Source organism: Myotis myotis, unplaced genomic scaffold (assembly GCF_014108235.1).
Source record: "Myotis myotis isolate mMyoMyo1 unplaced genomic scaffold, mMyoMyo1.p scaffold_m19_p_5, whole genome shotgun sequence".
NCBI lineage: Eukaryota > Metazoa > Chordata > Mammalia > Chiroptera > Vespertilionidae > Myotis > Myotis myotis.
The window spans coordinates 56,044,306-56,057,344 of NW_023416357.1; the positions used below are offsets into that span (position 1 = coordinate 56,044,306).

Consider the following 13,039-nt stretch of genomic DNA (forward strand, 5'->3'; position numbering starts at 1 on the left):
TTACATGGTGAATTCAGTGCAATATGTGTAGAGATTTTACTGCACAAATACCTTCATCTCTTACATCCTACTTCATTCTTTTCTGTGAAATGCAAAAAACACACATGTACCATTAAATTTATAGACTTAGATAACTACACTAAAAAGCATGAAATGGAGGAAATACTTGGCTCTTGAGGATCTTGCTCTTTCGCATTGCACACAGCCAGACTCATGATTACTAAGAGGTTTTTAATAGCTCTATAGTCTGGTCTAACTTTTCCAAAGGGTAAGAAATACTTTTTGAAGTATTCACCTATCTGATATAAATAAGACGTTTTATGCAGAAAAATGTTTCCCCAAATGGAAGAGTTAATGCACCCCAAATATGTGAGATATTTCCTTCTAATTGTGCAATGTTTAGTAAAGGGTCCATCTTATTTTATTCATTATACAACTTGGGGAAACATGTTGGTGAAATCTAACATGTCACTTTATAAATCAGTACTGGAAACAACACATTCTCATGGCTTCAATGACAACTCAGATAGCTTTTTAACCGTCTGCTTGAGAAAGTTTGTCTGATTTTGGCCTTCAGACAGTGAATGTGGTTTCTCTCTACAGGCATGTTTACATTTACAAAGCTTGCATCTTGCCGGAATGGGTAAAATAATTCTTGCTGTGAAAAAGCTGTAATTGTCTCCCAACTTAGTATCAGGAAGTGTACCTCCTACAGATGTCACTATAATCTTTTCCCCAATGCAACAGAAAGCCATAAACTTCCAGAACTAATCTAGGATCACTGTTAACTCCAATGGCTCCCGACTGCCTGCGTGCCATGGTGACTCCACCTGCCTCAGCCTTGCCTCCCTCTCCCCTGCTCCTCCCGGCCCATGCATTGTGTTTGTATTGCCTGATCTGCCTTTGGACAAGCTGTTCTCGCTCCTCAAAAATGCCCTTCCCCTTTCACTCTCTGTCATACTGTTCAGATGTGCCCATTAGATGGGTTCCCTCTACACTTCCAGAAGAGTTCATTTCAATCCCCCCTGTTTTCCTGGAAGATATTGCCATGACATGATCATTCAACACCTCTGAGAGGCAATGTCTGGCAGTGACTAAAGGTGAGGAGTTGGAAGGAATTTGAATTCTGGCTCAATCACTTACTAGCTGTGTGACCTTGGGCAAGTCATCTTAACCTTCATGAGCCCCAGTTCCTTCATCTATAAACAACAATATCTGCATTACTATGAAGGATTCATGTTCCTAGTATCGTGTCTGTCATGAGTTCTTGGCATCCTAGCATTACCACCAATGAAGAAAGGTCCCAAAGATGGCAGATAAGCATACTGTGTTCTTGTAATTTGAAGAGTTAACACTCAGAGTAGAATCTGACAGTGCAGCCACCTTGAAATCATGCGGTGATTTCCTTTGAGAAAGCATGTGAGAAACTGTCAAACAGTGGCAAACAAATAGGAAGCTCACACACACTCTCCTAAAAGACCTGACAGGGGCTGTGTTTAGCATAGCTCATCTTTGGTTGTGACACATGACACGAAAATAAATGAGATGCTGCAGAAAGACACGAGTGGGAGGCAGCAGGGAGATATGCCCTAGTATCTGTCTGATATGCCCTAGTATCTCCCAGTGCTTCTTGTTACACAGCGGGGACACTCAGGTATGGGGAACAGTCAGAGACAGCTTAAAAGAGCAAACTTCAAATGGAGAGCCCACCTTTTAAAAATGTCTTTCCATTATTTTTCATTTGAGATGTAAAATGGGGAAAAGGGAAAAAAAATGTCGTTTTATTCTATGTTTATGAATAAAATACGTAAAGGAAAGAAAATGAAAAACAAATGACAGCAGCAGCCAGATGAACACCTTGCCTAAAACAAACGAGGGATTTAATGAATTGCAAAATGCCACTTGGAAGGCCTCCTTGGCTGAGACATGCATTCAAATCTTATTTATTTAAATGACTGTAACTATCCCCATGGGCATTGGTCTCAGACTAGAAACTCTGGGTGCTTTTCCTAACCAATGTGAAGAGAAAATTCAATTTACTAGTGCTTTTTTTTTTTTTTATAAAATCACAAACCAACTGAGAGCAAGAAATTAATAAAATGATCATTTATATCCCCTCTATTATGCGTTTCTAAAGAATAAAGAGAAAAAAACTGCCTTTGCATTTATAGAAAAGTAATTTAGAAAAACACGTTTACAGTGTTGTTTTTTTACGCTCCTTTGTTTAACTGTGCTGGGCTTTTAAAATTCTTGGATTGCCTTTTCATCTTGCAGGAAAGTAAGGTAACAATTTTTCTTAAGCAATTGGCAGTGATGTGCTTAAGTGCTTAACCTTCTCTTCTGCAAGGAAGAGCCTGGGCCAGGGTGGGGGATGAGGAGAGGAGGCTGCTCAGAACCTGCCATTCAAGGCTGGCGGCAGCGTTCTATAGGCTGTGTAAAACAGGAAGGTGGTGGCAGCAACTTACAGGTGTGCCAAAGAAAATAAGTCCGTGTGCTAAACTCTGGCATGCACACGGGAGGTTGCCGAGGCATGGCAAAGGCCCAGGCGGACTTTTGATGTCCTGCCCCAGAAAGTAGTAAGCCTGTTCCCATTTATGCCAGGAGCATGGTGAGTGGCTAGATGTTTTGATGTTATAAAAACTCCTGGTGCAGAAATCTGCCACTTGGCTCACTTTCATTTGGTCATTTTTCAGATTAGAAACACCTGAGGGAGAGGATGGGTTGTAATATTCACACCTTTTAAGCAATGCAGTCAGTTGCAGAGTAGCAGCCCATTCTAGGGTAAGCAGGCAATGCTATCTGGTCAAATTTCTATTCTATGTTAATGAGTGAAATACATACAATGGGACATTCCTTTATTTTCCATATAAAAGAGTTTCTGCAAAGACCTAGATGACAGAAAGAACATGATGTATGCTTTATTTTAACCCTTCTTCTGTTTTATTCTCTATGCTAAACTGTAAACAATTTTGGGGGTTAATTCATTTTAAAAAGTGGGCCATGATTTCAGATTAAACTTCCTAAGTTCACAATGATCAATGAACTCAGTGAAAAATTTTCCCTGTATTTCTTTTTACTGCTTCCACTACCCAAACCCTCAGCGCAAGACCTCCTGGTCTTACACAATTTATCCAAAGCTCTGGGCAGGTCAAGAGCCCGTATTTACCCTTCATTGGTGAATTCAGGGCTATTGTATGAGACACACATTCTTTCCTTCCCTTTTCACTTAAAGAAACATACCAAACCTGAATAGACTCCAGGCTAGATTGGGGTAGGGAGTGATTTTATTAGTCCTAACATAGCTATTGACACATGTTTGAATACAATATAAGAAGGAAGAAAGAAAGAAAGAAAGAAAGAAAGAAAGAAAGAAAGAAAGAAAGATCTTTTATTTTATGTCTTAAAGGGAAAATTAGTTATAATTTAATTTCTAAGAAGAAAAATGTATAGAATAAAATGGCCTAACATTTCTTTTTTTTCATCACACATATGAGAAATATAAACTAAAAGGACATCTGGAAACTAACATTATTCAGCAATCAGAACGGAAAAATCCAAACCATTGAAGTTTTGATGGAGACAAACATAGCAAGATTTACAAAGAAGAAAGCTGTAACCTATTGAAGCACAAGAAAAAAAAAAATCCATATGCATTTTACCTTTTGGGCAGTTCCATAGCAAAGTTCTATTTCAGAAGCTCTTTGTAATATGAAACCCACTGTAGATAAGATACAGGGGGAAGACAGTCTGTTTTGCAGCAGCAGGAAATCAAATTGGTTCCAGAAACAAAGTTACATGACAAATGGTTTAATAGTACTGCCAGGTTTGGAAAGCTTGATTGAGTTATTTTTCATAATCATTAAAAGAAGATTTTTAAATAACGTTGCCATAGCTATTTAGATTTTTTAGAAGGGAAGGGTGTTGCAGAGGTGGGAAGACATCTAATTTCATTGGCCTTTTAACTAATGTGTTATAATTTGTTATCAAAATTTAAGAGCTCAGTGGTGATTTATTAACTTTTGTTTGCAACAAAAAAATTTCAGACAAACACAATACTTGATTTAACATAACTAATATATGTTATTAAAGATTAAACAGATTAGCAAGTATATATTTTATTATCATATGCAAGGTATTTTTAATTTTAACCTTAGTAGCAGTCTGCTTTATTTTACAAAAGCATCTAGAAAAGTTCATTAAGTCTTAGGTGAGCCTTAGATTTTAGGAGAGACTTCTAAGCCATTAGCAAGATGTATCACTGACAAAATAACCCGGCAACTAATGCCCCGTAGGTGAAATGAAATGAAATCATTCTTCTGACTGAAGTCAGGAACAAGTTAAACATCACTAGACCACAGCACACGACTACAGAGATTTAAAAGAAATCATATTTAAATAGGATGTGACTAGATGTTTAGGACTATTTTCTAAAAAAAGTAAAACAACTTTTCCCCTTCAGTACTTACAGTCTTTGAAGACTAGAGCTGGGTCTCTGTGAGGCAGGACTTGGGCAATGATGTGTCTCAGGGATTCCAAGGTTCTGTCCATCTTGGGTCTGCCTGTGTGAGCCTGCTGCACAGTGTCCTCATGCCTGGATTCTTGCAGTCCTGGACTGAATTTGTGCAGCTCATTGATGCACAGGATTACCAAAGAATCCCTTTTAACATCTGCCAATCAGACATTTCCCAGACTCTAAAGACCCCTCGGGGGGCCCTCCTCCCAGGCTCACTTATCTTTGTTGTGTGCTGAGCTAATTAGCTCTAAAGGCTGGCTGACAGGCAGGTTTCCATTGCTTCCTTCTGTTAAACACACCCACCTACAGGCTAGCCGGGGAAGCTCCCTAATCGTGGGAACAGCTTTCCTCTCCAACCAGATTTTGCCTGAATGGCTTGCAGCTTTCTGACTTGGGTATTTCTTTTGGTCCCCCATCTTCAAATGTGCTGTTCTCAGGCATGTAGAAGCAAGAAGGTTATTATTTCTCAAGGACATTTCCTTAGTAACAAAGGAGATTCCAGGTCAAGGCTTCCAGCTCAGAATCAGTATAATCTAAATTCTTATTTGGTAAAGAAATGCTATAAAGGTTGTGAATGTAGCCAGGCACCAGATTATGCCTCTATTTGAATTCAGGAGCATCTATTTGGAGGCCTAGTTTTTAGTCCCCCTCCCTGACTCTTCCCATCCCCCAGTCCAAATTATAGACACTTTAGCCTGATGAGCAGTGGCAAACAAAAACTCACGGACTGATTTTCGGCTTGCCTGGGAACTTTGTTTTCCTATTTATCCTTCAAAGCAAATCATTCCCAAGATTGATGTTAATGAATTCTGATATCATTCACTTCCTTTCATTTCATAATAATTACTTCTATTAAAAATTGCAGGAGATTCACATAAGTACATTAACTTAATTGGTTCCAAATTTTCCTTTTAATAAAATGTTGTTTTTTGCCATTTCCAAAGGGAAAAAAATTGCAGAAGAAAAAAAAAATGTATTGTTCAAGAGAATATAGGTAGTTATTAAAAGATCTTAAGAAAACATATTCTTTTTCTGTTTATACTACTCACAGCATTCATCTTTCCACAGGAGACATAAATATAAGTCATGAGCTGCCAGTGCGATAATAAGGATTTGGACCAGATATAAAAGAACTGATTTTAATGGCTACAACCTACGTTAGTTGTTGAAAACTTGTTAAAGACTTCTTTACTTTTATTTAAAATATTTTTCCAGAGTAGACACAAGAGGTTGCTTACCAGTGTTCTTTCCAATTTTCAGATTCCACAATTATGTTGTATTATATGATTAACTGTAACCAGTCCTTTAAAGTCTATAAAAATAAAATGTGTTCCATGTGACCAGTTTCTTCAGCTAGTTGATAGAAGGGTGGTGGGCTTAATAAAAGGAAACTGAAGGAATGGGTTGTAATAATAATTATTATTATAATGACTGTCAGTTGGCAAATGCCCACAGCGAGTATATGCCACACACAACAGGCGTGAGGCTGCCCCAGAGTGCACACCCATTATGATAAAAAAAAAAAAAAAACTTGAAAGAAGTAGCACTTCATGTTAAGAAATGTATTTAGGGTCCCAAAGTATACTTATCATGGGCTGTACCAAATAGAAAATCAATAGCTTTGCTACCAGTTTATCACTTAAAGGAAAATTGGATGGTTTGTAGACAAAAAACCCCCAAACTGTTATACATTGATTGGACACAAAGTATAAATGAATGTAAGTACTTTCAGTGTGATATTCAATTGGAAACCAAAATATTTAAGTTTCCCACTAGGGAAACATGAAAAATATGAATTCTCAAAGGACTGAGACTGATAATATAAAAACAAAAATTAGAAATGATTGATGCTGGGATTTCAATTGGTAAATGGATTTTTTATGGGCTTAAATTTAATCCCAATGTTACATAAAAATATTTGGTTGTGCAGTGTAGATTTGGAAATATAAGATCTAGAATTTGACTTTTGTCATCTGAATAACTTTAAAGAAGTCACTCAACTTCTCTGGGCTCAGAGTCCATATCTAGAAAATTAGGGAGTTGAGCTGGATGCTCTCTCTCAGATCTAATATTGCAAATGAGCACAAATATTCTCAAATGTTTTCTAGCTTTCTGGAAAGTCATATATTTATTTCCTAAAAGCTGGACTGGTCTTCAAACAAATCATTTCTATTCCCGCAGTCGGCCGCATATCCATGCATCAATATGAGAGACACAAATTTATAGGGTGATTCAGAGATACCACTAACGCTAACTAAAATGTAAAGCAAGAATTCATTAAATAGACCAATCTTCAACCTCTACAAGATTTTTCTAAAGAAGGCAAATTAGAGAGCCAAAAACCAGCTTCGCGAAGATAATCTCATAAAAATATCATGTTCTTTAATGTTATATTTTAAAAAATGAAAATAAGAATTCTAGGAAGGAAGGTTATACAACATGACAGTCTGTTACTATAGTTTCTTTATCTCATGAGGCCCTTTCATGCAGCAGCTTTCTGAAACCCTTTTTCTTCCTTGTCTCCCATAAATATGTCTCATCTGAAAGTGCCGTTGTGAGACAGTCTAGAAAGATTCAACAGTTTCTGGCCATTCTCTTTGATGGAAGAACCTGAGAAATCCCTGGGCAGTGTGTCTATAGGGTGTCCTTCCCAAATGTACACACACATTTTGAATAATTATAAAGGCAGTATTTATTTTATTTTTTAAAAAATACATTTTTATTGATTTCAGAGAGGAAGGGAGAGGGAGAGAGAGATAGAAACATCAATGATGAGAGAGAATCATTGATTGGCTGCCTCTTGCATGTCTCCACCTGGGCATGTGCCCTTGACTGAAATCGAACCTGGGACCCTTCAGTCCATAGGGCAATGCTCTATCCACTGAGCCAAACCAGCTAGGGCAAGGCAGTGTTTATTAAAATACATTTCATTTTCAAAATTGAGCTATCAGCTGTTAAAGTGTGTATACATTTTTTTTTGGATACCCTGTATTTTGGTACAGAGTCTGCATATAATTCATATGTTAGATTTCAATGTCAGCCTCAATCATCTGTAGGAATGTGGCAAAAGCAAAATCAAAGTATTGAGACAAGGGAACATGACTACAGTGAAAACCAAATGATGTTTTTATAAATCCTGTTAGAGTACTACTCAGAAATATGAGAAACAGCGCCCAACTGACATATTCGGCGATCAAGCTGTCATCCCATGGTGCAAGGGGAAGGCTCAGTGCAGTAGCACACTCACCGAGCTTCCAGGAAGTACAGAACTCTTTGAGATGAGAAATCAAGGAGGTATGTTTTGTACCATTTCGTGCACAATGTAACAGTCTATGGAAACATTAATTTTGCTGGTAAAAAAAATTCATTCTTATCATTGCAATGATATTTTTGTTGTTGAATAGTTCATTTCAGGTACAAAAATGATAAGAAGGCAGGGGCATAATTGAAATAACATCCAGAATGTTAGAAAACAATGAATGCACCAAAGAAACATCTTTGGTTAAAAACAGGAAGGAACTCCCACCATCCTCCTTGCCTCCCCACTTGCTAATCTACTCTGCCCTGGAAGAAGAGATCAGGGTAAGTGAAGCAAGAGCGGGGCCAGTAGGTGAGGCTGCAGTGAGGTTTTGTGAGACTCCGGATCCTAAAGATTTCAGCATAAGGCATGCAGACTCCAAAGAATATGCCTGCAGTCACTGAGCCTGAGCCAATCTATCACTACTCATCTCTAAGGCATCAGGTGACTCAGGGAAGGAGAGCTGATGAATGAGATTTAGGAAGATTATCTTCCCTGAAATAATTTTTTCACTTACTTACTAATGCCTTTATTCTTAAAAACTAAATAACTTAAGATAAAGTAAACAAAATGAAAAAAAAATTGAATTCATGCAGTTAAATAAATTAATACAGAGAGCAAGTAGTTTACAAAAGCAATGGGAAATGGCTGACAGTAGCTCTCTGCAGATGCCAATGGGAGATGGGTGGAGGGAACTGGAAGGGCCTAAATGCTGATTGGCAAAGAAGGTCCAATGGAGTGTGAGGATGAAGAAAGGTCATGGAGAAACTGACTTTGCAGAGGTAATGACTGTTTAGTGTCAGCTAGGAAAAGACAGTAGAAGGAATGGATGGATGGCTGCTTAGCATCAACTTCGTTTACTCTCAAATGGGAAGGGACCAATGCTAAGTTTGAATCAAGGTATTCTCATAGAGGGTCAGTTAGAAAGGCAACTTCAGATTAGGTGACAAAACAAATTTAAAAACACAGGCAACATAAAAGAACAATCTCAGGCGGCCATCGTATACGATGGCCAGCGGTCAAAATGAAGTTCAACCCCTTTGTGACTTCTGACTGGAGCAGGAACCGTAAAAGGCATTTCAATGCACCTTCCCACATTCGAAGGAAGATCATGTCTCCTCTTTCCAAAGAGCTGAGACAGAAGTACAATGTTCGGTCCATGCCCATCCGAAAGGATGACGAGGTTCAGGTTGTTCGAGGACATTACAAAGGGCAGCAAATTGGCAAAGTAGTCCAGGTTCACAGGCAGAAATATGTCATCTACATTGAACGACTGCAACAGGAGAAAGCTAAGGGGACAACTGTTCATGTGGGCATTCACCCCAGCAAGGTGGTTATCACTAGACTAAAGCTGGACAAAGACCACAAAAAGATCCATGAACGTAAAGCCAAATCTCACCAAGTAGGAAAGGGAAAATACAAGGAAGAAACAATTGAGAAGATGCAGGAACAAAGTAATATTATATACAACTTTCATTAAAAACTTAAAATGAAAAAAAATAAAAGAACAATCTCAGACATTTGTTCATTGATATTTCACTATATTTAAGAACATGAATAATTAGAAATTAACAATATCCTATCTACAGATTAAAGAATGTGCATTTCCTCATTTTTTATAGAAAACTATATAAAATGCTTTCATGAAATAATTTTCCTTCCCACCAGATAAAAACCGTGAGTGAACTGCCCTTTTCCCTTGCCAGGGCAGTCAGAGTCAGCACCCTTAACCAGAAAGCATCATGAAAGCAAGCCCCTCCTTTACTTGAGCCTTCTCTGTGTAGAAGGGGATCCTGAATAAGTTTCTGTCACCTTGACTGTGTTGTGTAAACAATTATCCAGGTCTGCCACTGTATTTGCTTTCCAAAGAGAAGTAAAATTGATTCTTTAAGAAACACTTTATAGATCAAAGATATCATGAAGGAAGGCTTAGCTAATTTACAGGTTAACACTTTCAGGATAAACTCAGTTAAAGGTGGAAGAATTTGGATGCTCAAATTTACAAGATTGGAGATGATGATACCAAGCCTTTGGGTCATTAGATATGTGTTTGGTGAAAATTGATTATCTTAACAATAGCTGGTTGACTTCAGGATTATATGTATTTTTAAAAAGAAAGTTTAAATTTTTGTTTTAGAGTGGATTTTGCCAGTGCCTTTTCAATATTTTCTCTTTCATAAAAATTTATGTAATTATTGGTTCCTCTCCCTCTTCCTGCATTTTCTCACAAACCACCCCCACTCACCCACCAGATCCTACTGTCCAGAACAGTAATTTATTTTGTTGGGTATTCAGAAAAAAATATTATACAAGTTGTGGCTATAAAGTGATCAGACTGGTCGTAAAAGAGGTATCTGAACTCTAGCTGAGTCGTTGAGCCACTCCTCAAATAAAGAGATGAGATCTGTCTTCAATAGGGGCATACTGAGAAATGAGACACACACTCAGTTTTATAAGAGCTAATCAGAGCTACCTTTTTCCTTCTTTAGATAAAGTCATGTTTCTGAGGGTATGAATTGTATGAGATGTTTAAATATTTGCAATAATAATGAGCATATTAAAATGAAAATCTAGACTCTGAAAAAATGAATATTAGATTAAAACAAACCTAGGGAGAATGTTTATTGGTTTTAAACAAATGACTTAAATCTGAGATTAGGTTAAGCCCAAGGAAGCCAGTAGTTTCACAGCTCCATTTATTTTAGATGAAGCTTCCTGTAAGACTGCATCAGTGGTAGGCTCTTAATTCAATTCAGGCTACACTTATGGATATGCTTACATTAAGATAAAAGCCTTGTGCCATCCATTTCACGCTGTAAACTATAATTTCCATTCTACTTCCTATGTAGTCACCACCAGAGCACTGCACTTAGCATGCATCCTGCTGACACAGAAGAAATACGACTTTTCAAAATTTGTTTAAAGAAGGAGGAAAAGGAAACTTCATGGAAAGACCTATTTTTCCACATATTGAAAATTGGAGAAAGACCAAGTTAGAGAATAATATATTTTTCTGATCTTCTTAAGGTACCTCAATAGCCTTGAGCTCAAAGAAAGAGAACTGCTCCCAGCACTGCTCTTCTCCCACCTCCCCACAAGAAACCAGCAATGTTCCACTCAGGGCTTCTGTTTATTGAGATGGGTTTTCTTGGGCTTGTGAGAAGATAAAAAGGCTTATTATAGGGGTGCAGGGGGATAAATAACCAAACTTGGTTTTCTAAAAAGGAAGGAAACTTTGGGGAGAGTAAGACTCAAAACCTGGGACTGGATGTGAGGGCTGTCCCCTGTTTCAGGACCAGGACGACAGCCTGGAGTTTGTGGGTCTGAGTGACTTTGAAGAGGCCCCAACGATCCCAAGCACCTGACTGCTGGTTTTCCTACCATTCACTTCCCTGGAACGTATCGATTCCATCTTTTCCTCCCACTCACTCCCAACCTTATTTCACTCTAGTGACTCTGGGCAAGTAATTTTATATCCAAAGGTATTTTCTCATCTCTAAAATAAAAACAAGGTAGCGAAGAATCTCTATAACTCCAGAATGATATAATAGGATTATATTCCGGATTGTTTTAACCTAATCTTTAAGCTGACTGGGTGGGAAACCTTTTAGATGCTAGACCCCCTCCCATCAATCCATTGTCTGATAGGGATAGTTTCCTTAGTTCTACTCCATCTCCCTTTAAAATCAAATCATTGCACTGCTCAAAATTGATTACAGCTTTTTCCTGATACATCAAGTTAAAGATTTAAAAATGTTTTCAAAATCTTCTTAAATTTGGTCCCTTGTAGCACAACACTCATTTCCCAACTACAGCATAACAAGCATTCTACATTCACTTTTGTCCTTTGCATTTTCTGCATTTCTCTTTGTCAGTATTCCTATTAAACCAAATCCCTCTTCCCCAAAACAACTCACCAAATCACTCTGGCCTTTCACTTGTCCTTACAGTTTCCTCGGCACTGGATCAATGAGAGCAGGCTCTGTGGTGTACTACCTTGTACTGTCATGTAATTGCTGTCTCTTCAGAAGCAGTGGGGCTTTTAGCCAACAGAAATTTTACCTTAAAAAATCTGTGTACTCCCTCCCGATATCCCTTTATACAACACCAAACACTTGGAGAACTGATGTATGAACATATATTTTCTTTTAATGAAGGCCAAACCTCTTCTACCAACAGTAAATGATTTTTTTAAAAAAATTCATTTCAAGTGGTTCCTTTTAAAAAATGGAAGCAAATAATACTGACATCCCAAATAACATATTTGTATTATGAGGCATGTTCCTACTTGCAGAATTAAGCCTACAATAATCTGATTCTAAATGTTATATAGAATTTTAATGTAATCATTATTTGCAATATTAAGGTTTAAAAAACTTGCAATTTTTAAAATATACCATATTAGTCTTTGCGAGTGTTGTAGGCTTTGGAGTTATTCCCACACTCCTGGTTATTAAAGGTGTCCCAAAATTCACGCAAGATTTGCAAGTTGCAATTGAATTGAACTGCAAATCTTGCGTGAATTTTGGGACACCCTATACAACTGTTAGCTCATGGCTATTCTGAACTTTACCTCATCCCCAGCCTTATACAGTTCCATAAGATGGTTCTAGTACTCCATTAAGCAAATCAAGGTCAAACTAAAATATGATCTGATGTTCTCTAGAGATGTCCTGAGGCGAGGTGAACAATGATGAGCCTTAGCCCACCCAGGGTATTGAATGTGACAGACAATAAATCTACACCTCAGGAAGTGCTCTCCCAACAACCTAAGAACTCATCCCTCCATCCTGTGGGAGTGGCTAAGTCTGTAGGGCAGCAAGTTTATCTGCTGAGTTCTTTAATTAGGCAATTGTGTGTTTTCCCAGAAAATTTACTGAATACTTAACTAAAAGAATGATTACCTCAGCTGTACTAACCTTCTAGTTTGTACCTGAAGATCTTTATGGTTCTGGGGAAAGCCAGATGTGCGGTAATGAACAGAGCAATGGCTACCAACACCACAAATCAGCACAGGAATAAACTACATGTCTTGTAGCAAAAGCTTATCTAATATGGGGGAGGGGATCAATTGGGGGAAACGGAGACATATGTAAAACTTTAGACAATAAAAAAAAGCTTATCTAATAGAAATGGGCAGTAGATGATGCAAGGCTACAAGCAAATCGTATGTTCTTCTCTATAAAAACAAAAAGCAAAACACCAAAGGGATCATAATTGAAATATTA

The 13,039-nt window shown here is 37.7% G+C and overlaps 2 protein-coding genes across 2 annotated transcripts in view; one reads left to right on the forward strand and one right to left on the reverse strand.

The window, feature by feature from the left end:
• Window positions 1-4,830, reverse strand: part of LIX1 (limb and CNS expressed 1) — a 49,406-nt gene extending 44,576 nt beyond the window's left edge. The window contains exon 1 of the mRNA XM_036309792.1: window positions 4,467-4,830. Coding sequence (XP_036165685.1) covers window positions 4,467-4,548 — 82 coding nt within the window. The 5' untranslated portion in view covers window positions 4,549-4,830. The remainder of the gene's footprint in view (window positions 1-4,466) is intronic.
• Window positions 4,831-8,828: 3,998 nt separating this feature from the next.
• On the forward strand, window positions 8,829-9,311 carry LOC118656020 (60S ribosomal protein L26-like). Its single transcript, XM_036308684.1, has one exon. It carries the CDS (start codon window positions 8,836-8,838, stop codon window positions 9,289-9,291), a length of 456 nt encoding a protein of 151 aa, XP_036164577.1. The 5' UTR covers window positions 8,829-8,835; the 3' UTR covers window positions 9,292-9,311.
• Window positions 9,312-13,039: the final 3,728 nt, after the last annotated feature.

Coding starts and splice junctions, on each gene's coding strand:
- LOC118656020 (XM_036308684.1), top strand. CDS start 8,836: ATGAAGTTCAACCCCTTTGTGACTTCTGACTGGAGCAGGAACCGTAAA.